Source organism: Salvelinus fontinalis, chromosome 16 (genome assembly GCF_029448725.1).
Source record: "Salvelinus fontinalis isolate EN_2023a chromosome 16, ASM2944872v1, whole genome shotgun sequence".
Lineage (NCBI taxonomy): Eukaryota > Metazoa > Chordata > Actinopteri > Salmoniformes > Salmonidae > Salvelinus > Salvelinus fontinalis.
This window is the reverse complement of record NC_074680.1, coordinates 44,048,694-44,072,376: the sequence shown is the minus strand read 5'-3', so window position 1 is coordinate 44,072,376 and position 23,683 is coordinate 44,048,694. Positions and strand designations below refer to the sequence as shown.

General features: G+C 40.3%; 1 protein-coding gene across 1 annotated transcript; it reads right to left on the bottom strand.

Annotated features, from left to right (window-relative positions):
- Positions 1–428: 428 nt before the first annotated feature.
- On the bottom strand, positions 429–22,134 carry LOC129813386 (calpain-1 catalytic subunit-like). The gene is made up of 22 exons (XM_055865729.1): positions 22,049–22,134; positions 17,749–18,005; positions 17,557–17,626; positions 16,195–16,313; positions 15,848–15,981; positions 15,561–15,735; positions 15,090–15,164; positions 14,856–14,941; positions 13,925–13,999; positions 13,635–13,795; positions 13,362–13,528; positions 12,711–12,722; positions 11,698–11,906; positions 11,477–11,534; positions 11,274–11,354; positions 9,494–9,551; positions 8,927–8,991; positions 5,949–6,017; positions 5,749–5,827; positions 1,891–2,007; positions 1,179–1,231; positions 429–832 (listed from the first exon to the last, which is right to left on the bottom strand). Exons 2-22 carry the CDS (start codon positions 17,983–17,985, stop codon positions 806–808), a joined length of 2,127 nt encoding a protein of 708 aa, XP_055721704.1. The 5' UTR covers positions 17,986–18,005; positions 22,049–22,134; the 3' UTR covers positions 429–805.
- Between the last annotated feature and the right edge of the window lie 1,549 nt (positions 22,135–23,683).

Below are 23,683 nucleotides of genomic sequence, written 5' to 3'. Positions count from 1 at the left end.
GAGTTTTGAATAGTTAATAGTCTAGTTATTCTGTGTTGTTTTTTGTTTGTTTGTTGCACTAACACATCTGTTTCAAATAAACAGGTGATCCTCAGTCTGGACCACCGTCAGTCTAATCAGTTGTGTTAGTGCAGGGCTGGACCAAAAGCCGGCACACGTACAGTAGTGGGCTCGCAAGTGGGCTCCCGAGTGGCACAGTGGTTTAAGGCACTACAGACACCCTGGTTCGAATCCAGGCTGTATCACTACCGGTTGTGATTGGGAGTCCAATAGGGCGCCACTCAATTGGCCCAGCCTCATCCAGGTTTGGCTGGTGTAGGCTGTCATTGTTAATAAGAATTTGTTCTTAACTGACTTGCCTACTTAAAAAAAGGTTACATGTATATATATATATATATATATTTTTTTTTTTTTAAGTAGCTCCCCAGAACTATTAGAGATGGAGACCACTGCTCTACACATATACAGTTAGGACCTTAATAACCCTTACAGTATACCAAGAAACAAAAACACAAACTACCACATTAGCAAATATAAAATATAATGTACCAGATGTGTACCAGAATGTAACCCATTATGTTTTAAAGCCTATTGAACGCATCAATTTCAAGAGTACAGTCACTTACTAAGCACCCGATCTTGAGTGCTCTGTTTGAACTGCAGGAGCTTCACATCTCAAAAGTGCAACAAATCCCCCTGAAACTGCTGCAGCACAAAGGAATGGTTTGTCCAGCAAAGTACCACCTTAGCACGCATCTCACGATTCCAACTGCCAGTCTTCTGTCCGTCCAAGTTGGTCTGCAGTTTATGTATACATAGAGATGTACATCCACTGGAAGAAAATTTAAAAAATCGAGAAACATCATGTAGTGTATATTAGTGCAGTATATATTAGTATACATGTAGTGTATATTAGTGCAGTATATATTAGTATACATGTAGTGTATATTAGTGCATATAATAGTATCAAGTTGGGTTTGACCTCTGAGTGGACCTCTTCCAAGAAGAAATGTCCCCAAATGAAATGCAATAAACATTTTACGTTATTCTCCGTTGTCTTAACAACTGGGAAGGTGTGCCATCTCATAACGTTGGCATACAGTCAATGGTTCAAAACGTACTGTAGGACTGGAGTTGAAAACCCCTGGTGATGAGTAACTTTATGAACTGTTCATTACCTCATTCTCTTGAAGAGATATGACCCCTCCATCATTGAGTTGTCGGAAAATGTCTGTTGAGAAAGGAAGTGAATTACATTATTTACAATGTAGACAAACACAGTACCGTGGCTTCAAACCCTCATCTAGTACAGGGTTTCCTCATTATGTCTGTCGTGCCACTCACAGGGTGATCCTCATTATGTCCGCCGTGCCACTCACAGGGTTTCCTCATTATGTCTGCCATGCCACTCACAGGGTTTCCTCATTATGTCTGTCGTGCCACTCACTGGGTGAACCTAATTAGTTTTCTAATCAGACATAATGAGGTTCACCCTGTGAGTGGCACGGCAGACATAATGAGGATCACCCTGTGAGTGCCACGGCAGACATAATGAGGATCACCCTGTGAGTGGCATGGCAGACATAATGAGGAAACCCTGTGAGTGGCACGGCGGACATAATGAGGATCACCCTGTGAGTGGCACGGAAGATATAATGAGGAAACCCTGTGAGTGGCACGGCAGACATAATGAGGAAACCCTGTGAGTGGCACGGCAGACATAATGAGGAAACCCTGTGAGTGCCACGGCAGACATAATGAGGAAACCCTGTGAGTGGCACGGCAGACATAATGAGGAAACCCTGTGAGTGCCACGACGGACATAATGAGGAACGTGTCTTGTGTGCATGCACACAGATGCATTGTGAACTATTCATTTTGTGGACTTACTGGACATGCAATTCATGCGTAGAACGAGGCTGATGAAACTCTCCAGGCTGATGTTTCCAGAAGATCCACCGTAGCGCAGAGCCATCAGGTTTAACATGTCATCACCCACCCTGATCCCTGGAGAGGAGAGGAGAGGCAGACTGGGTTCACATCTCACACCTTTAGTTCACTGGGTAAGATGTATTACGCATCAGCTGTCATGTAAATGGACTAATGTTTAGTCTTACCCTAATAGTAGAGATATCTGCAGTGAGTGAAATTATGATGGGTGTTGTGACAGGAACTTATTGAATTAAATGCCACAAAGGTGGAAGGTTCAAAATACAAACTAGCCCCTGTAAAAATACAGATGTTGCCGATCATGCCAGACAACGGGCCAAATTGTGCTCAGCGTTCAACACCGTAGTGCCCTCAAAGCTCATTAACCTGTTTGGGCTGCAAGCTGAATATTGAAAAAACTGGAAAATGTGTGCACATTTTCAAACGGCCTCCTAAGAAACTTTTTATTTTCCAATATGCATATATTTACTACTGTTGGATAGATAACAGTCTATAGTTTCTAAAAAGGTTTGAATTGTTTCTCTAAGTCGAACAGAAATATTTTTACAGCCATTTTCCCAGCCGAATTGAGATTTCCAAAATGCGATGTGTCTCTTTAAGACCTTCTCTATAAAAGGCCCTTTGACTTGGAACCATATAAACACGTCACACGCCTTCGTCAGGCTGTAATGCGGAAGTGAGAATTGAAAGGAGTCGAATATCTCGTCCATGGACTGAATAACACACCTTCTTGTGAGACCTGCGCAGTTAAAAAAAAATTCCGGGCGCGATGCAGAATTTGGTCTCGGCTTATGGAAGAAGGTAGATAACGTTGAATATGATGTCTGACTACGATATTATTTGATACATGTCACAAAATCATTCTAAAGTATGTTTTTTCAATATACTTTAATTATATTATTGCAATTTATTCCTCGCCCTTAGATGTGATACGACGGAAGATTTTTTTTTTTTTTTTAAGAAACGCTGTGTAGAGCCGCAATGCTATTATGCTGGCTAACCAAAGAGGGAAATAATTTGTTCTGGAACCCAACTAAAGACTCTACTGGACATTGGACCCCGTTACAACATTCTGATGGAATACCAACAAAGATAAGACCCAATTTGGGATGCTTTTTCATATATCTGTCGAACTGTTGTATGCTAACTGTGCTAACTGTGCTAGGCTAGCGCTTGACTAGAATCAATGCTGCCTTATGCTAGCTTATGTTGTTAGCTAATATAACGATATATTGTGTTTTCGCTGTAAAACACTTCAAAAATCGGAAATGTTGGCTTTATTCACACGATATCTGTCTTTCATTAGTTATCCACCATATGTTTTTCTGAAATGTTTTATGAGGTGTAATTAGTAGCCGACGTTGGTGTATGTATTTTCTCTGGCTACTCCCGTCTGGATTCAGACTCTAGCTATGTGTTAGCATTTTTGGGTAGCATCAATGTAAAACTGATTTATAGCTAAAATATGCACTTTTTATGAACAAAACATAGATTTATTGTGTAACATGTTATATGACTGTCATCTGAGGTAGTTTTTTCTGGGCTCTTTAGGTTGGTTTTAGTTTATTTCGGTTGGCTTGTGCATGCTACTTGAATCATAATTCATACTTCATAATCATATCCATACGTGTCTGTCCACTTTTGTATTTGGTGGTGAGCTAACATAAATATATGTGGTGTTTTCTCTGTAAAACATTTAAAAAATCGGACATGTTGGCTGGATTGACAAGATGTTTATCTTTCAAATGCTGTATTGGACTTGTTAATGTGTAAAAGTTAAATATTTTTAAAAAATAGATTTTGAATTTCGCGCCCTGCAGCTGTTGTCATTTTCGTCCGATTTCGGGCTTGCAGCCCAAACAGGTTAATAAGCTAAGGACTCTTGGACTAAACACCTCCCTCTGCACCTGGATCCTGGACTTCCTGACGGGCCGCCCCTGGGTGGTTAGGGTAGGTAACAACACATGCGCCACGCTGATCCTCAACACAGGGGCCCCTCAGGGGTATGTGCTCAGTCCCCTCCTGTACTCCCTGTTCACTCCTGACTGCACAGCCAGGCACGACACCAACACCATCATTAAGTTTGCCGATGAAACAATAGTGGTAGGCCTGATCACCGACAATGATGAGACAGCCTATAGTGAGGAGATCAGAGACCTGGCCCCACAACAACCTCTCCCTCAACGTCGTGAAGAGGGCATGACAAAACCTATTCCCCCCCAAAAGACTGAAAAGATTTGCCATGGGTTCTACAGCTGCACAATCGAGACCATCCTGACTGGTTGCATCACTGCCTGGTATGGCAACTGCTCTGCCTCCGACCGTAAGGCACTACGGAGGGTAGTGCAAACGACCCAGTACATCACTGGGGCCAAGCTTCCCGTCATCCAGGACCTCTATACCAGGCGGTGTCATAGGAGAGCCCTAATAATTGTCAAAGACTCTAGCTACCCTAGTCATAGACTGTTCTCTCTGCCACCGCACGGCAAGCTCCAAGTCTAGGTCCAAGAGGATTCTAAACAGCTTCTACCCCCAAGCCATAAGACTCCTGAACATCTAATCAAATAACTACCCAGACTATTTGCATTTGCCCCCCCCCCCCCCCCCCCCCCTTTTACACCGCTGCTACTCTCTGTTGTTATCATCTATGCATAGTCACTTTAATAACTCTACCTACATGTACATATTACCTCAACTAACCGGTACATTGACTCTGTACCGGTACCCCCCTGTATATAAATCTCACTATTGTTATTTTACGGCTGCTCTTTAATTATTTGTTACTTTTATTGCTTATTCATATATATATATTTTATAAACTGCATTGTTGGTTAGGGGTTCGTAAGTAAGCATTTCACTGTAAGGTGAATTCGTTGTATTCGGCGCTTGTGACAATTTGATTTGATTTGAAATTGTGACTTTAGAGTGGCTATAGCCAGTTACAGTATGTGGCTAGCTGCAAGCCGTCTACCTCGTCTGCACAGGGAAATTCCACTTCCTCAAATAACATCTAAGCTCTCTAACATTATTATGGGAAGAAATTCTCAGCAAAAAGCTTCAAAACCATCATCAGTCTAAAGGGCCTAAAATATGTTCATTCTGTGTGAAACGACAGGCTTCAAACCTACTACACATGGTTCTGAGAGAGCAAGAGAGAGAGAATTTATGCAGTTTGATGGAGTCAAGACAGGTACTATGTAATCATATGTGATGATAAATAACCTAGCTATGGCAGCTATTAATCTACTATAGCGCGAGTCAGCTTGGTTGGTTGCTGTCTCTCCCTTCTCCCTGCACCAGTGTCACTCGCTCACACTCGCATTATCCTACACACACAGCACAGCACGGCCTCTGCTAGAGCGGCACCTCTCTCTACCTCCTCTCCCTGGCGCTTTATCAGCTCCGGTTAATAAAGTAGCTTAAAAATTGACATTTCTACAGCTTCCCTCACTCGGATCGGACCGGGTCTGGATCTGACCAGGTCTGTACGGAACTGGTCTAGTTGTCCTTAGGTCCGTTTGGAATGGGTCTCTCTGTTTAAAAAAAAAATGGATGGGAAAGCCCCAGGTCCATTTCAGAACAGGTCCAACTTTTTGGACCTGTGAAGGTCTCTAGTTGGAGTTACAGTATAGCCCATCCCATCTGTTTGGATTATTTCAAATTTAAGGACTGACTGCTAACCTGATTATCCTAACTCAGACTTGTGCATAAATCATGCACTGATGTTAAGTTTTCCTGATTTTACATTTTAGGCCCTAAAATCCTTTTGGTTTGTTTGTTTGTCATGTCGAAAGTTACCTGAAGCCATGATTGCGTTCCTCAGTTCACTCAACGACAACATTCCAGAACGGTCTACATCTGTGCGGAAGAAGATGTCCTGGATGATGTAAGAAAATAATAATACTTTCAGGTAAATTTTACTTGGAAAATAAACTTAATAATAATAATATATTTATAACTCGATACAGGTTTTGCCACAGACCTGCTAATTAATTTACCTTGTACACGGTAACTTTTCTCCATAGACGTAGAAATTCAGCAACGTTCAGTTTTCCAGTGATTGATGTCTGGAGAAGGAATGGTTAAGGAAATCTACAAAGGCAGAATACAACATTTTTAGATACAACTCTACCAGCGAGTGCCCTTAGATCATTGGAAAAGGTAGCACTTGATCGTTGCACTTGAATCATTCTCACGGTGAAAGGCTAGGCCCACTACGCTATGAAACCACACACTATTGCAGAGACTTTGATATTACCGTCCGCAAATTATATGGTGAAAAAATGTGTAGGGAGGCAGAGGCACAGAAACTCACATCAATACCTTTGTCAGATAACTACACAATCGAGACCATCCTGACTGGTTGCATCACTGCCTGGTATGGCAACTGCTTGGCATCTGACTATAAGGCGCTACAGAGGGTAGTGCGTATTGCTCAGTACATCACTGGGGCCAAGCTTCCTGCCATCCAGGACCTATATAATAGGCGGTGTCAGAGGAAAGCCCATAAAATTGTCAGAGACTCCAGTCACCCAAGTCATAGACTGTTTTCTTTGCTACCGCACTGCAAGCGGTACCGGAGCGCCAAGACTAGGACAAAAGGCTCCTTAACAGCTTCTACCCCCAAGCCATAAGACTGCTGAACAATAATCAAATGGCCACCCGGACTATTTACATTGAACCCCCCCTCCATTTGTTTTTTACACTGCTGCTACTCGCTGTTTATTATCTATGCATAGTCACTTCACCCCCACCTACATGTATAAATTACCTCAACTAACCTGTACCCTCCCACACTGACTCGGTACCGGTACCCTCTGTATAAAGCCTCGTTGTTGTTATGTTATTGTGTTACTTTTTATTATTTTACATTTTTTACTTTAGTTTATTTGGTAAATATTTTCGTCTTGAACTGCACTGTTGGTTAAGGGCTTGTAAGTAAGAATTTCACGGTAAGGTCTACACTTGTGGTATTCGGCGCATGTGACAAATAAAGTTTGATTTGATAAAAATGTTTTATTTGATCTATGGCGGGAACGGCAAGCAGGCCTCTGCACTCTAGTTATGAATGTGTCTCCCTCTGCCATATGGAAGCATTATATGACACACCGAGAGCAACTGGCATCCAAAAGAGTTGAGCACATTTCTCTGAGATGTACTGCAGCAGGTAACTTCGATTGTAAACTACATCAAACCACATCCAGTATGCTATTCCTGTTCACAACACTATGTGGAGATATGGGATCAGAGCATGACAGAAATATTTGGAAACTGAACAAACTGAAATCAAGCATGCAGGGGAAATACAAAAACATATCAATCAAATGTACCTATAAAGACCTTTTTACAATCAACAGATGTCACAAAGTGCTTATACAGAAACCCAGCCTAAAACCCCAAACGGCAAGCAATGCAGATGTAGAAGCAGTGTGGATAGGAAAGATTCCCAAGAAAGGCAGGAACCTAGGAAGAGACCTATAGAGGAACCAGGCTCTGAGGGGTGGTCAGGCCTCTTCTGGCTGTGCTGGGTGGAGATTATAACAGTACATGGCCATTAAGGCCATACGAGTGACCGAATCATTGGATTCAGAGGAAATAATTCTTATTGGAGAGAGCATCTTTCAAAAGCGAACCTTCCCTCAGCTGTGCATGTTTCTAACATAAACAGCATCAGTAAATTGTCCCACACCAGTGATGACTGCTCACCTCCAACACCTGGAAGATACACTTTGGGACCTACTTCCCGATCCGTTTGACTGTGACTCTGGCTCAGTTGACAAGACGGTAAGTGAAATCAAACAGCTGATCGAGCTGTCATGTGACCAAATGCATTCACGGCAGTGGCGGTCGGTGCCATTTAAGATGAGGGAGGAAGCTATTTTTCATATGAGCATGGCCTTATTTCAATTACAGCATATTGGATGACTGTCATTCAAATTCCATTCACCCAGTTCAATGTAACAGTGATAGGTTGAGGCTACTACATGATACTCCAATGTTCCCTATACCCATCATGAGGTTGCTACAACCTAGCCTATGAATGAAAGTTTACAACGTAGGTGCACACAGGTCAAGATATAAAAGTGAATAATCAAGGTGACAGACAGTGACACATTCAATACCACCTTACACACGCTTGCCTGGATCTAGCTGATCTAGGGTGTAATCATTAGTGAGTAATAATCATTAGTGAGCAAATTAAAGTTTGCTATTGGACAAATTCAGGTATGTTTATCCCCATTTTTTTCCGCTTGCTTCCGTTTAAGAAAAGTTTTTCAACAGAATCGGCGGAATGAATACACTCGGATCCAAATATAAGTTAACAATGGCAGTTAATGAAATAAAACATTTTTGCATTGATGGGGTTGTGAGAATTTTCAGATATCAAAATGAGGTAGTGGACCAAACACATTTGGTAACCCCTGGGTTAAGGGAATATCCCAAGGGCTGATTAAATGAGGTAGTGGACCAAACACATTTGGTAACCCCTGGGTTAAGGGAATATCCCAAGGGCTGATTAAATGAGGTAGTGGACCAAACACATCTGGTAACCCCTGGGTTAAGGGAATATCCCAAGGGCTGATTAAATGAGGTAGTGGACCAAACACATCTGGTAACCCCTGGGTTAAGGGAATATCTCAAGGGCTGATTAAAAAAACGGTGGACATTTTGACATGTAGTGGGATAACGCTGTTTGTTTGTGGTCTGTTTTATGTTGCTGTAACTTTATTTGTGGTATTTTCTCTTTTCCCAATTCAGATTGCTGGGTTTGTAAACTGGTTTTCAGATTACATGAAGATGAAAAATTAAACTAATTCTCTCTCTCTCTAGTCAATACAATAGAGACTCATACATTCATTCACATATTTTACTGTTACATGGGAGTGTTGAACAATGTACTCTTGTAAAGTACTGTTCGAGGTGTTTGACGACAGAAAACATCATGGGAGACTGTCACTAAGCTCATGAAGGATACATCCATTAATGCCACCATGCTGCGACAGGACTCCAAGCTGAAGCCTTGTGTTTTCTTTGTATTTCCTGTGTAACATGGGAAAAGGTGGTACATTAGAAAACCATACAGATCCTTTTTAAACAATTCTCCGTGTACAAACTCCTGATTTTATTCAGAACTAGTGGCGGGCACCAATATCGATCATTCGATATGATATCGATATGAGCAAGGCATAACGTGATATCTGTTAATAACCTACATTATGCAAAAGAAAAATACATGACTGTTCCTGCATGTATTACCTTCTCACGTGCTCTCAATTTATAGCGGATTTCACTGTCTGCTGATGAGCTATCAACGGGCTTCCTATTGGTTGGGTAGTTTAGACACCCAGAACATTCACACCTGGCCCATGGGCCAATCAGCAAGCAGTTGTCTGAACTTCATAAAGCTGTGGAAGTTGCATTGTTATTTATTCAAACCGTTAAGATATTGATTTTGGTTCGAAAAAATGCTACTGATATCGATATAGATTTTCTATATCAGTGCCCAACACTATACATTACAATAGATTTTCTCTTTACATACCTTGGATCAGATTTTCATTCAGACAGCTCTGAAGCTGTTCAGCATTCACCACCTCAAACTTTTTAGTAAAAAGAAAATGATACTGTTATTATTATTTTTTAACGATTAGTTAAAAACAATGGGGCCATACATACGAAAATTATAAAAAGTTTAAACTTTAGTTCAAGTTTAAGAATCAGCTAATTAAATCGACGTAGTTCAAAGGCTATATGTTAGCTGTTCCCATTTCAAAATCTGGCACATTTAGCCGTATGCTAATCTCGCAAGGTGGGAGTGATTATTTCCTGTAACAAAAAAAGATCTTAAAAGGGACAATGCAGCAGTTTTTTTTTCTCAATATTAAATAATTTCTGTGTAACAATGAAGTACCTTACTGTGATTGTTTTAAATTAAAACGGTCAAAAAGAAACAAAAATAGCTTTTTAGCAAATAGCAATTTTTCAAGCAAGAATTTTGCTAGGACTGTCTGAGAGTGGTCTGGGTGGGGAGGAGAAAACTAAAAACTAGCTATTATTGGCAGAGAGGTTTGGAAGTCTCATTCTTATTGGTCTATGAACTAATTTACCGGCTGGTGATGTCAATATAGGCCACACCTCCATCCCACCAAAAACAGGCAAACATTTCAGGTAGCCGTTTTAAACAGCTCTTACAGTAAAAAGAGCCTTATCTTAATTTTCACAATTTCACATTATTATTCCAACATCATAGTTTGGAAATATATTTAAAACCAAAGACGATCTATTTTATTGACAAGATATCTGAATGACCGCTCTAACATTGGAAAGATATGGCCTCAATGTTTGAAGGCAGGCAAGATCAGTTGGGACCATTCTAACCAATAACAGGGCAGATACGTGTGTGAACAACAGGGTCAACTAAGTCGTTTTTGCCCAAAGTTTCCGGAATGCCGCATGCATCCACTTACACTGAGTGTACAAAACATTAGGAACACCTTCCTGATATTGAGTTTCACCCCCTTTTTTTCAGAACAGCCTCAATTCGTCGGGGTGTGGACTCTACAAGGTGTCGAAAGCATTCCACAGGGATGCTGGCCCATGTTGACTCCAATGCTTCCCACAGTTGTGTCAAGTTGGCTGGATGTCCTTTGGGTGGTGGACAATTCTTGATACACACGGGAAACTGTTGAGCGTGAAAAACCCAGCCACGTTGCAGTTCTTGACACACTCAAACCGGTGAACCTGGCACCTACTATCCATATCCGTTCAAAGGCACTTAAATATTTTGTCTTGCCCATTCACCCTTTGAATGACACACATACAGCATCCATGTCTAAATTGCCTAAAGGCTTAAAAATCCTTATTTAACCTGTTTCCTCCACTTCATCTACACTGATTGAAGTGAAATGACCAGGTGACATTAATAAGGGATCATAGCTTTGACCTGGTCAGTCTATGTCATGGAAAGAGAAGATGTTCCTTAACCCTATAGTAGTGACGATTCTTTATGTAGCAGTGTCAATTTTGAACCAAATATAAACACGGCCACCTGGTGACGTTAGCAAAGGGCTAAATATGCCAGATTATGTCATGGGAACAGCTAACATGTAGCCTTTGATCAAGTGCAACTACGTCAACAATTTTAATTGGCCAATGCTTGAACTTGAACTAAAACTGTTTCTAATGTTCAAGTTTGGCTTCAATTAATTTAAACGATTAGTCTTCTTTTACAGCTTTTTTATTTCTCCGGTTATGTCTTTAATTTGACTTTGCAATACCTTTTTTGTTGTTGTTGTTAAAACTCAAAAATACTCTGAACTTGCCTCATCGGAATACTTCTGAAACAGAGTTCTTTTGTCATCCAGTTCTCCTCCGTTGAATTCAAATGTGTCTGTAGATGTGGGCTAAAAAAATGTAAATAGTGTTTTAATGAGCTATAAAGGAGGTGGAAGCAAAGCAATACCAGTGTTACATTAAAATACACCTACATAAATATGAGGGATGAAACACTTTTGGCCTTAAATACCTTTGGGGTTTTCGGGGAAAACAAGATATCCTCCATATCTTGGTCATTTGAGTTTTCACTGAGGAAGAAAATGTACCATTTTGTTTCTGTTAGGAATACATTAATTATAGTGAGACCTAATGTTAGCTATGATCACAGACTATATAAAAAATACAATAACAATATTGGAGAAAAAAATGGACATTATTATTCATGTGGTTATGGGGTGGGGCTGTGCTTACTGGATGTGTGTCTCTGCCTTGGAGAGGATGGACAGGATGAAGGAGGCGGTTTCATTTGGTTTGAAAGTTGACGGCACGATCAGGTATTCACCAGGTTTCAGCCTGAAGAACTCCATCACTTCCCGAGCGTTCATGTAGTTCTTCGATTGGGAGACAGGCACATTGTTGCTGAAGAAGGAGGCAGAAAACTTCCCACTCTGTCCTTTGAACTGAGATCACAATAAAACCACAAATTACAAAAGGCTGTGCTAAAATATGTCTTAATAAAATGTTACTTTTGAACCGTAATGCAACAATTAAACAAAGCTACTTGGTCGTATATATGTTATATAATAGTTGTGCAACAACCCAACCTGGTCTCAGACCATTTCGCATTATTCTATAAGTAGATCTGAGACACTCCATTTAGTATGATATGTTACGTTTCGTATGGTATGTGTTAATTTGTGGAGGTCCATTACGTATGATATGTCACGAATTACAATTCATATGATATGTTAAGAATTCGCAAAACGTACAATCTGTAGTGAATTCTAGGTAGGTGGCTAACATCAGCTAGCTCTCTAACGTTAGCTAGGCTAGGGGTTAGGGATTAGGGTTAAAGGTAGGAGTTAGGTTAAAGGGTTAAGGTTACGGTTCAGGGAAGGTTTAGCTACATGCTACGTAGTATGCTGTTCAAAAAATGGCAAATTTTCTAAAATTGTCCTCGAGGAGATTGGAACTCGCAACCTTTGGGTTGCTAGATATTAACGTTCTATGCCTACCCAACCACCCTCCTTTTGTTTTGACCAACTTTGGGATGTAACTATACCAAAAGTAACATATCATAATAAATGGGTTATCTCAGATTTACATACATAATAATGCGAAATGATCTGAGACCAGGTTGCACAACCATAGTACAACAGAAACTACAGACCAAGGAGAATGCACAGGCCTATCTAGAGCAACAGTGTATTTTGTTAGCTCCTGTGTAACTGTATTTGTGAAAATGATGTATAAAAGTGGCTTACTTGGTCAGGCACCTGTAGAAAGTAAAACATATACAATTCAATAGCAGGAATAATAGCATATCTGGGCTGTTGAATTTACTCTTATGGGATGACATCATACTTGTAGGTTCATGTTGGAAAATTGTGTCTGGATCATATTTTAAATGTTTTAATGATTTATAAAAAAGCTTTGTAGATAAACTTGTTTTAATTGCTTTAGATCAAAGTCTAGACATGTCAGCTTCTTTGTAGAAATACACATTTTCAGCAGCAAATGTAGTGCTTCTGGGTCGTTGGTGAGAAGTGTTATAGGGCTTATCATCTGGGTCATGTGTGAGAAGTGTTATAGGGATTATCATCTGGGTCATGTGTGAGAAGTGTTATAGGGCTTATCATCTGGGTCATATGTGAGAAGTCTTATAGGGCTTATCATCTGGGTCATGTGTGAGAAGTGTTATAGGGCTTATCATCTGGGTCATGTGTGAGAAGTGTTATAGGGCTTATCATCTGGGTCATATGTGAGAAGTCTTATAGGGCTTATCATCTGGGTCATGTGTGAGAAGTGTTATAGGGCTTATCATCTGGGTCATATGTGAGAAGTGTGATATGTGGGTCTTATGTGAAAAGTGTTATACGGCTTATGAAACATGTGCACCAAAGAAGGGCACTGACCTCAAAGATGGAGAAGCCGATGTGGAGACTTTTGACCAGGCGTCTGTTTCTTTTGTCAGGCTTTTGCATCAGAGACACCAACATATTGTTGTCCCCCTGTGTCTCAGAGCAGTTCCCGCTCAATCCCCCAATCTTCACTCGATACTGGGGATTTGTCCAGAAACTGTCTGGGAGACAACACAAAAGAATATGGATAGTTTGCTTGTAGATTCAGGAAATGTTGTAGTCATCATGAACTGCATATAATTCCGTGTCATTCAAGGTAAGATTTACTTGGGAAATTCAGGCAACCACCAGCAGTGGTTCCTGCAACCCATCTGCCATCGTGGAATGAGGGGGTCCAATGACAAGTGGAGTTGCCATCGAGAAAATCAGGGCACAGACAACAGATATCCACGTCTGCGAAGTGCTCACAGAAATGTTTCATTGTCATCCTGAGAAGACAAGCAAAATTGTGAACGATAAGGTGTTGAAATATCATCACTTGAAATGCTGCATGTGTCAGTTGTTGTCACTTATTAACATGGTCTGCAAACACAATTTCTGCATTATATATGGTTTACCAGAATTCCCCATCCTCTTCCACTGACAGACACATCTTCCGATCGTCAGGACTCACTGTTTGCCACATGGAAGACCTGACAGGAAAGCAAATGTTATACATCAATAGGTGATCTGGGAAAAAGGCTCTTGGGAAAAGTCTTAAGTAGTTTTCAAATGTTACGCTGTTAGTCACAGACATCATGTCGTAAGCAAGCGAGCAAGTGAGAGCAAAACCATAAACCTTGCTGTATGCAAATATTTGGCAGACTTTTATGACCTTACATGAAGGAACATACCATTACATACAGCACCATTACATACAGCACCATTACATACAGCACCTTTACATACAGTACCATTACATACAGCACCTTTACATACAGCACCTTTACATACAGCACCTTTACATACAGCACCTTTACATACAGTACCTTTACATACAGCACCTTTACATACAGTACCTTTACATACAGCACCTTTACATACAGTACCTTTACATACAGTACCATTACATACAGTACCATTACATACAGTACCATTACATACAGTACCATTACATACAGTACCATTACATACAGTACCTTTACATACAGTACCATTACATACAGCACCTTTACATACAGCACCTTTACATACAGCACCATTACATACAGTACCATTACACGAAGGTCAGCTGAGTGAAAATGTAATGCTTAGACTGAATTATCAGTCTTTTGACAGACCAACTTGTTTTTCAGGAAGAGGTGGGGGGGTTAAATTAGCTTTAGGGAAACTAGAAATGTGTCATTTGAAGTTAAAAACACAAAACAAGAGACAATGTAAAATCTGCTTGTGAGTGACGACTGAATGCAATGTAAAAGGTAAGGGAGATTAGCTGACATTTCATAAAGACCTTTTGAAGACAATGGGTGTGATGACATGTCACAGTCAGACTACACTGTAAATACTTACTTATCGCTCCAGTCTCCCTTCCACTCTCCCCGGCCCCAGGGGTTGAAGAGGCGGATCAGATTCACTACCATGCCTTGGCTCATGACCTGTGGAAGAAACCAGAATGAACATACGGAGACGGGTTAATTTTGGGTTGTGCAACAAATCAAACCACACAAACGCTCCAATTTCCCTCCAGGAAGAAACTAGATATTGCCAAAGCATTTCTCTCAGATTGTTAGTTCCATACAGTACCTGTTTAACTCCTGTGACGGTGTAGGCATGACCTCTCACTAATCCGTTGGGTGCCACCGTGTTCGCTGACGTTTCCTACAGAACAATAGACACAGGGTATTATACAGTAAAGTAATTGGACCGTAACAGAACGGTTTCAGTCACAAAATAGGACTTTTGTGTTTACAAGTTAAACTACGCCAGGTCTCATATTACTCTACAGATATGTTACTGACATCAATGGATGATATGCGGTATCTTAATAACACATGTGTTTTAAAAAAAAAAGAAGAGTAACCTTTATTTAACTAGGCAAGCCAGTTAAGAACACATTGTTATTTACAATGACAGCCTATTGGGGAACAGTGGATTAACTGCCTTGTTCGGAACAATAGGAATTGAACCACCAACCGTTCAGTTACTGGCCCAACACTCTAACCGCTAGGCTACCTGCCCTATGAAGTATTTCGTTCAAAGTTTCATCAAAGCTACCCCTTGAGGTGTGCCACACCCAATCAGCGATTTTGACTTGGCAGCTCTGAACAGCAGGTCCCACAGATTTGGTGGAGCATCAGTGAGCTTGACAGTGATGTGAACCCCTCCAGTGAAGTCCATCATAGCCTCTGAAAGGGTCCCTGCATTCATGTCTACATAGGAGCCACACACCCTGCCAGAAGAAGACAGGTAAATAAGATTAACAATTAAGGTGATGATTAAGGTGATGTTTTGTTCATTTTATATAAGAAAGTTATATAAATAACTGATGGTGGTTCACATACTTGGCATAGGCTTTCTCCAGCAAGGCGGGCCAAAACTCATTGGGAGTTTTTGAATGAACGAAAACGAGCCTGCCGTCAACTGTTGGTAGCTTGTCATCGATCACAACGTCCACCCACCTCCCAAATCTCCAGAACTGAAAGATAGGAGGAGAGGACAATGATTCCTACAGAGACTATTCTCTACATGACTAGAGAAAGGCGCAGCCTAAGCAGTCATCATTCATTACAATTCAAGAGTTCTCAATACATCTCAGAAGCTTTTCATTACAATATATTTTGTGTCAATACATTACATCCTCAAAGGATGATGGTTATTTTAATAAGTTAGTTAGCCCGAGGTAATTTACCCTGAAGTGGAATATTCCGCAGTAATCCTCTGTAAAGCTTTGCTTTAGGGGCACTACTTGTTCCAGGATGTGCTCCTGGAATGTCAAAGCCCCAATGGAAGCAAGAAACCAGCAATCTCCTAAAAAATGACAAGTTTATGAAGATCATGACATTTGTAATGCAAGGGGTGTGGTGAGAGCGTGGTGTGGTGGGGGCATGGTGTGGTGGGGGCATGGTGTGGTGGGGGCATGGTGTGGTTGGGGCATGGTGTGGTGGGAGCATGGTGTGGTTGAGGCATGGTGTGGTGGGGGTATGGTGTGGTGGGAGCGTGGTGTGGTGGGGGCATGGTGTGGTGGGGGCATGGTGTGGTGAGAGCGTGGTGTGGTGGGGGCATGGTGTGGTGAGAGCGTGGTGTGGTGGGGTCATGGTGTGGTGGGGGTATGGTGTGGTGGGGGCATGGTGTGGTAGGGGCATGGTGTGGTATATGTTGACGCTTGCTTACTAAGAAATCCACTTTTTATTCATTATATTTAACAAGGTAAGTCATTTAATATATATATATAATATAGGACAAAACACAACAAGAGAGACAACACAACAAGAGAGACAACACAATACTACATAAAGAGAGAACTAAGACAACATCACAGCATGGCAGCAACACATGACAACACAGTATGGTAGAAACACAACATGACAACAACATGGTAGTAACACAACATGGCAGCAGCACAACATGGTAGCAGCCAGTGGTGGAAAAAGTACCCAATTGTCATAGTTGAGTAAATGTAATTGCAAAAAATATACATAAGTATTAAAGTGCTTATATTAAGCAAACCAAATTTCTTGTTTTTTTTTACATTGATGGATAGCCAGGGGCACAATACAGCATGCAGACATAATTTCCAAATTAAGCATTTGTGTTCAGTGAGTCCTGCAGACCAGAGGCAGTAGGGATGACCAGGAATGTTCTGTTGATATTGGACCATGTTCCTGCTTAGCATTCAACATGTAACGAGAACATTTGGTAGTCAGAGAAAATGTATGGAGTAAAAAGTACATTATTTTCTTTAGGAATGTAGTGAAGTAAAAGTAAAAGTTGTTAAAAATATAAATAGTAAAGTATAGTACCGATTAAGTAGTATTTTAATGTGTTTTTACTTTAGTACTTCACTCCAGTGGTAGCAGAACAAAACATGGTAGCAGAACAAAACATGGTACAGACAGTATTGGGCACAGACAACAGCACAAAGGGCAAGAAGGTAGAGACAACAATACATCACGCAAAGCAGCCACAACTGTCAGTAAGAGTGTCCATGATTGAGTCTTTGAATGAAGAGATGGAGATACAACTGTCTAGTTTGAGTGTTTGTTCCACTTACCAACCATTCCTTGCCCAAAGTCAAACCTTGAAAGTCCATCAACAATAAAATCTGGATACTGTACCATTTTCTGTAAGAGTGAATGCAGACATTACACCTACTATTAATGTGTATCATTTCTATTCATAATTACACATTAAAATCAGTTAATACTTTGTGTTGTGATGTGTGCAGATCTGGGTGATGTCATACCGCTGGTCTCAACCACACCACTCTGCTCATGTCATCAGGGGAAAGGAGCCCATCACCAATGGAGTTCTGGTCTGGGGGGAACATCTCATCGATGTACCTCACTCCCCTGGCCACACAGTATTGCGTCAGCTGCTGAAAGTCTTGGTTGCTGTGTTTCTCTGGGTTGGCAAGACTCCCAACACCCTCTTTCTTGTGGCGCTCCTGCATTATACTCATACACACACCGGGAGGAGGCATTGTTGTACTTTATGCAGGATCTGTTAGTAGGGTGAAATTAAGAAAATGCTCAGAATGAATAGGTGGAGACTAAATATAAATAACATACTGCATTATTATGTGTTGATGACAAGTAACAATAAACAGACATACAAAACTACTTAATACAGTAGTATATTGTACATTCATTTTTACAGATATTATTTTATATTTTAAAGGATCTTATTCATAATACATAGCCTACATCCAATCTATCACATGAAAAGTCCCCCCAAAAATGCAAGAAAGAATAGTCTACAGAAGGTACTCCCAAACTGGGGTACGTGCAATGCCGTCGGGCGTACGTCAAATATAAATGTGATTCACAACTAAAAACAGAAAAATCTTCACATTTTCAAACTGTACATTTTGTATTTTCCAACGAGGCTATACATTTGGGTGAGGTGTTTTTCCTCGCCAGAGTAGCCTCGTTTCACTGCCAAAAATCAAAATTAAACCATCTAGTGTTCAGCGAAATAAAAACACAACGTCAAATACAGGTAGCCTAGTCGAATAATTAACTTCCAATCACATTAACCGTTACTCTCTCGCGGGAAACCTTCAGTCTTGCACAGACATTTAGAAACAAAACATGACAATTTGAAAAATAAGCCACAGGAGTTTTTTGAGCGAGAATAATGATGACTTTTGAGTGGCAAGACATGTATAAAAGCAACAGACACCATTAATAAGAAGAGGTTAGAAGTGTCTTATATCAAATCAAATTTTATTTGTCACATACACATGGTTAGCAGATGTTAAAGCGAGTGTAGCGAAATGCTTGTGCTTCTAGTTCCGACAATGCAGTAATAACCAACAAGTAATCTAACCTAACAATTCCACAACTACTACCTTATACACACAAGTGTAAAGGGATAAAGAATGTGTACATAAAGATACATGAATGAGTGATGGTACAGAACGGCATAGGCAAGATGCAGTAGATGGTATCGGGTACAGTATATACATGTGAGATGAGTAATGGTGCGCTACCGAGTGGCTAGGACAGGCAAGCCCCATACTAATGTGGAGGACTTAATTCTTCCTGCTGCCGCGGATATGGCTGGGACAATGCTGGGGGAAAAGGCCCAAAAAACTATACAGACAATGCCTTCATCAAACAACCCTGTTTCACGACGCATCAGTGACATGGCAGGAGATATTTTGAAACAATTACTGCTTTGCATACAAGCCAGTGAATTCTAGCCGTTACATCTGGATGAGTCAACAGACGTGGCGGGCCTGGCGCAGCTCCTGGTATATGTCCGCTACATTTATGGAGGGTGAATTAAGGAAGACATCCTCTTCTGCAAACCACTGGAAACCAGAACATGAGAGGGTATTTTTAAAGAACTGGACAGCTTTGTGACATCAAATGGACACAAGATGTGTTGGTATCTGTACTGATATCGCACTAGCCATGACAGGGAGACATAGTGGAGTGGTAACGCGTGTGCAAGCAGTTGCCCCCGACACCACTTGGGTACACTGCAGCATCCTCTAAGGGGCTCTTGCTGCCAAGGGAATGCCTGACAGCTTAAAATACGTTTTGGACACTACAGTGAAAATGGTTAACTTTGTTAAAGCAAGTCCCCCGAACTCTCGTGTATTTTCTGCATTATGCAATGATATGGGCAGCAACCATGTAATGCTTTCACAACATACAAAAGTGCGCTGGTTATCAAGGGGCAAAGTATTGACACGTTTTTCTTAATTGAGAGACAAGCTTAAAGTTTTCTTTACTGACCATAATTTTCACTTGTCTGACCACTTGCATGATGACGAGTTCCTCACACGACTGGCCTATCTGGGTGATGTTTTTTCTCGCCTGAATGATCGGACTCTCTGCGACTATATTCAATGTGTAGGACAAAATTGAGGCTATGATTAAGAAGTTGGAGATCTTTTCTGTCTGCATTAACAAGGACAACACACAGGTCTTTCCATCACTGTATGATTTTTTTGTGTGCAAATGAACTCAAGCTTACGGACAATGTCAAATGTGATATAGAGAAGCACTTGAGTGAGCTGGGTGCAAAATTTCGCAGTTACTTTCCACAAAACTGGATTCGTTATCCCTTTCATGCCCTGCCTCCAGTCCACTTACCGATATCTGAACAAGAGAGCCTCATCAAAATTCCAACAAGTGGTTCTGTGAAAATTTTATTTAACCAGAAGCCACTGCCAGATTTCTGGATAGGGATGCACTCAGAGTTTCTTGCCTTGGCAAATTGCGTTGTTATGACACTGATGCCCTTGGCGACCACGCACCTATGTTTATTTGTTTGTATTTGTATTTCACCTTTATTTAACCAGGTAAGCAAGTTGAGAACAAGTTCTCATTTACAACTGCGTCCTGGCATGGCCGGATAATTAGGGCCGATTTCAAGTTTTCATAACAATCGGTAATCAGCATTTTTGAACGCTGATTATGGCCGATTACATTACATTCCACGAGGAAACAGCGTGGCAGGTTGACCACCTGTTACGAGTGCAGCAAGGAGCCAAGGTAAGTTGCTAGCTAGCATTAAACGTATCTTGTAAAAAACAATCAATCTTCACATAATCACTAGTCAACTACACATGGTTGATGATATTACTACGTTAACTAGCTTGTCCTGCATTGCATATAACCAATGCAGTGCCTGTTAATTTATCATTGAATCACAGCATACTTCGCCAAACGGTGGATGATTTAACAAAAGCACATTCGCGAAAAAAGCACAATCGTTGCACGAATGTACCTAACCATAAACATCAACGCCTTTCTTAAAATCAATACACATAAGTATATATTTTTAAACCTGCATATTTAGCTAAAAGAAATTCATGTTAGCAGGCATATTAACTAAGGACATTGTGTCACTTCTCTTGCGTTCAGTGCAAGCAGAGTCAGGGTATATGCAACAGTTTGGGCCGCCTGACTCGTTGCAAACTAATTTGCCAGAATTTTACATAATTATGACATAACATTGAAGGTTGTGCAATGTAACAGCAATATTTAGACTTAGGGTTGCTTAAACCACATCAGGAGCCCCCTTTTGAGGTTTAGGGAATATCTAAGACATTCACATTTGTAAATAGCCTAGCATATGAGATGGAGTTGGTTAATATAGGCAATGCCCACTGAAACATTAGTGGGTATATGGCGTATACCTGAGTATACCTAGAGGCTTCATTCCACGTTCTACTGCCTGTTGACATCTAGTGGAAGGCGTATGAAGTGCAAACAGATCCATAAATTACAGGGAATTGAATAGGCGATGACTTTCACATCGACCCTTTTCAGAATTCTCACTTCCTGTTTGGATGTTTGCCTGCCATATGAGTTATGTTATACTCACAGACATAATTCAAACAGTTTTAGAAACTTCAGGGTGTTTTCTATGCAATAGTAATATGCATATATTATCATCTGGAACAGAGTAGGAGGCCGTTCAATTTAGGCACCAAATTATCCAAAAGTGAAAATGCTGCCCCCTATCCCTAAAAAGTTAACAATCCATGAATGCAACGACATTCTAAATGTACATTCTGCAATGGAAAATGTATAATATATATATACACACATAATGACAAAGTTAAACATGTTTTTTTGGAAATTTTAGCAAATGTATTGAAAGTAAAATACAGAAATGTGTCATTTATAATAAACGAAACAGTAATGTGCTCATGAGGAGGGTACAATGATAAGATCTCATCAATGTCTCATATTTCTCAAATGTAAGTCTCAATCCAAGCTCATTTGTCTCATGAAGTCCCAAGAGAAAAAGTAACCTCCTCCTTCCTCCTAGTGGGGGAAACAGTTCAGATATATGTGACCACTAAATAATACAACATTGAGATCACCAATATTTCATCAGAGATGAAGAAAAGACTACTCTGAGCAAAATATTTTGTTGTAATGTTTGAGTCACACAGAGATCACATGAATACATAAGCCATGGTAAAATTGTAACATGAACGTGTCTGTTTCAGGCACCTGTAGCCTACACAAACCATTAATAACACTGGCTGTAAATCAGAGTCAAGTAAAGTGCCTCACCTCAGAATATCGCAGGAATGGTTGTTATATTCAAAGTTTTCAATCTTTTAGAAACAAATTCAGGTCATCGTCATCTTATATACCTGAAGGTTCCAGAGATTTCTAGTGTGCTGTAGGCTGCTGAATGTGGGAGTGGCACAAACCACGCCCATATTATGTAGGTCTCCAATACATACATTGCTTTCCTAGCTTCTCATATTACCATAGCTTTCCATTGGATAAGGTAGTGGCAAATCTTGTTTAGTCAGTCATATAGCCATCCGTTTTAATTTTTGCTTTAGATCAGAAGAGAAACTTCTGAAAATACAGAAAGAAAGAATAGGTTCACAAGACTTGAAAAGGGCAAATGCCAACTGATGTATGTTGCTAAATTAGATAGGCTGTATAAATATTGTGTAGGCTAGCCTATTTGAAAGTGTTAACTTGAAAGTGTTAACTACAAAAGGCAAATAATCAAGTGAAGCCTGGGAACTAGTTGAGCTACAGTCAGTTGTTTGATCCTGTGAAATGTTCTATCACTGTAGGCAGCAGATGTTAGTCCAAGCATATTTTTTCCCACCTGCATGGGCTTGTCTTTTCTTCCTTCAGCAAGACTTGGCATTTTAATGATTTTCCAAAACAAAATTTGACATTTAGAGTAACTGCCAAGCGAGAAAAAAAAACAGCCACAACAAACACAGAAAGTACAAAAATCATGACATACCTAATGTTGACAATACCACAATCATACTCATGTACCATAAACTTGTTCTGCAGAATTTAAAATGTTATTTTATTAAAATGTTCTCCGTTTATCACTGGCCTCCTCCCTCAGTTAAACGTGTCACATAAAATGAGGTGGAATGTCTAAAGCAGTCTTGTATTTCTGAAACTATTATTATCTTGTATATATATTTTTTTTAATTACAATTTAAATGAATCATCCTATGCTACTGTCTATGTTTGATAATAACATACAATAAAGTGACTAAATAAATAACTAATGGTAATTTCCAGGTTTTCTTGAAAACAAAGGAGAGCCGCACACTCTAGGAGCTCAGATGCAACAATGTAATGTCCAACGTTTCGACAGGCAAGCTGTCTTCATCAGGGTATAATCACAAACACTGCGGGATGACTCATTTATATAGTGTCAAAAGACACACACAGGTGTCTGTAATCATGGCCAAGTGTGGCCTAATATCATTGGTTAATTCTCAAATATTAAAATGGCATACAAAGAACAGCATACAAAAAACAAATGGATAGCATACGATCATAGATTCATTTTAGACTACGCAAGCTTACAAACAATTACAATGGCAAAAGTCACAATAATCAAAAGAATGGCTTCAGATCAAAGTCTACCTGCATTGACGTGACATAGTACAGTGTATGTAATAACATACTGTATGTTTGTTAAAAATCATTTCATAGAGCCATCAAGATGTCAGTCATCTTGTAAATTATGTTGGGGTCTCCAAAAGGCCATCTTTTGTGGTGCAAAGTTGAGCCAGTTTTTCTTCTGTTCCTTATATAACAGAAGGTTTTCTATGTTCTCACACTTGCATGCTTGTCTTAGTTCATTTGAGGATGTAAGCTCCTGCTGAGTCACTGACAAGGCCTTGGGGCAACTCGATTGACAGCATGGAGACT

Excerpts from the sequence above, each read along its gene's own strand:
- LOC129813386 (XM_055865729.1), bottom strand. The coding sequence starts at position 17,985 with ATGCCTCCTCCCGGTGTGTGTATGAGTATAATGCAGGAGCGCCACAAG. Across the intron at positions 9,552-11,273 it reads TTCAGAAGTATTCCGATGAG|TTTGAGGTGGTGAATGCTGA; the intron begins GCAAGTTCAGAG and ends TTTACTAAAAAG. Across the intron at positions 5,828-5,948 it reads GAAAAGTTACCGTGTACAAG|GACATCTTCTTCCGCACAGA; the intron begins GTAAATTAATTA and ends TACATCATCCAG.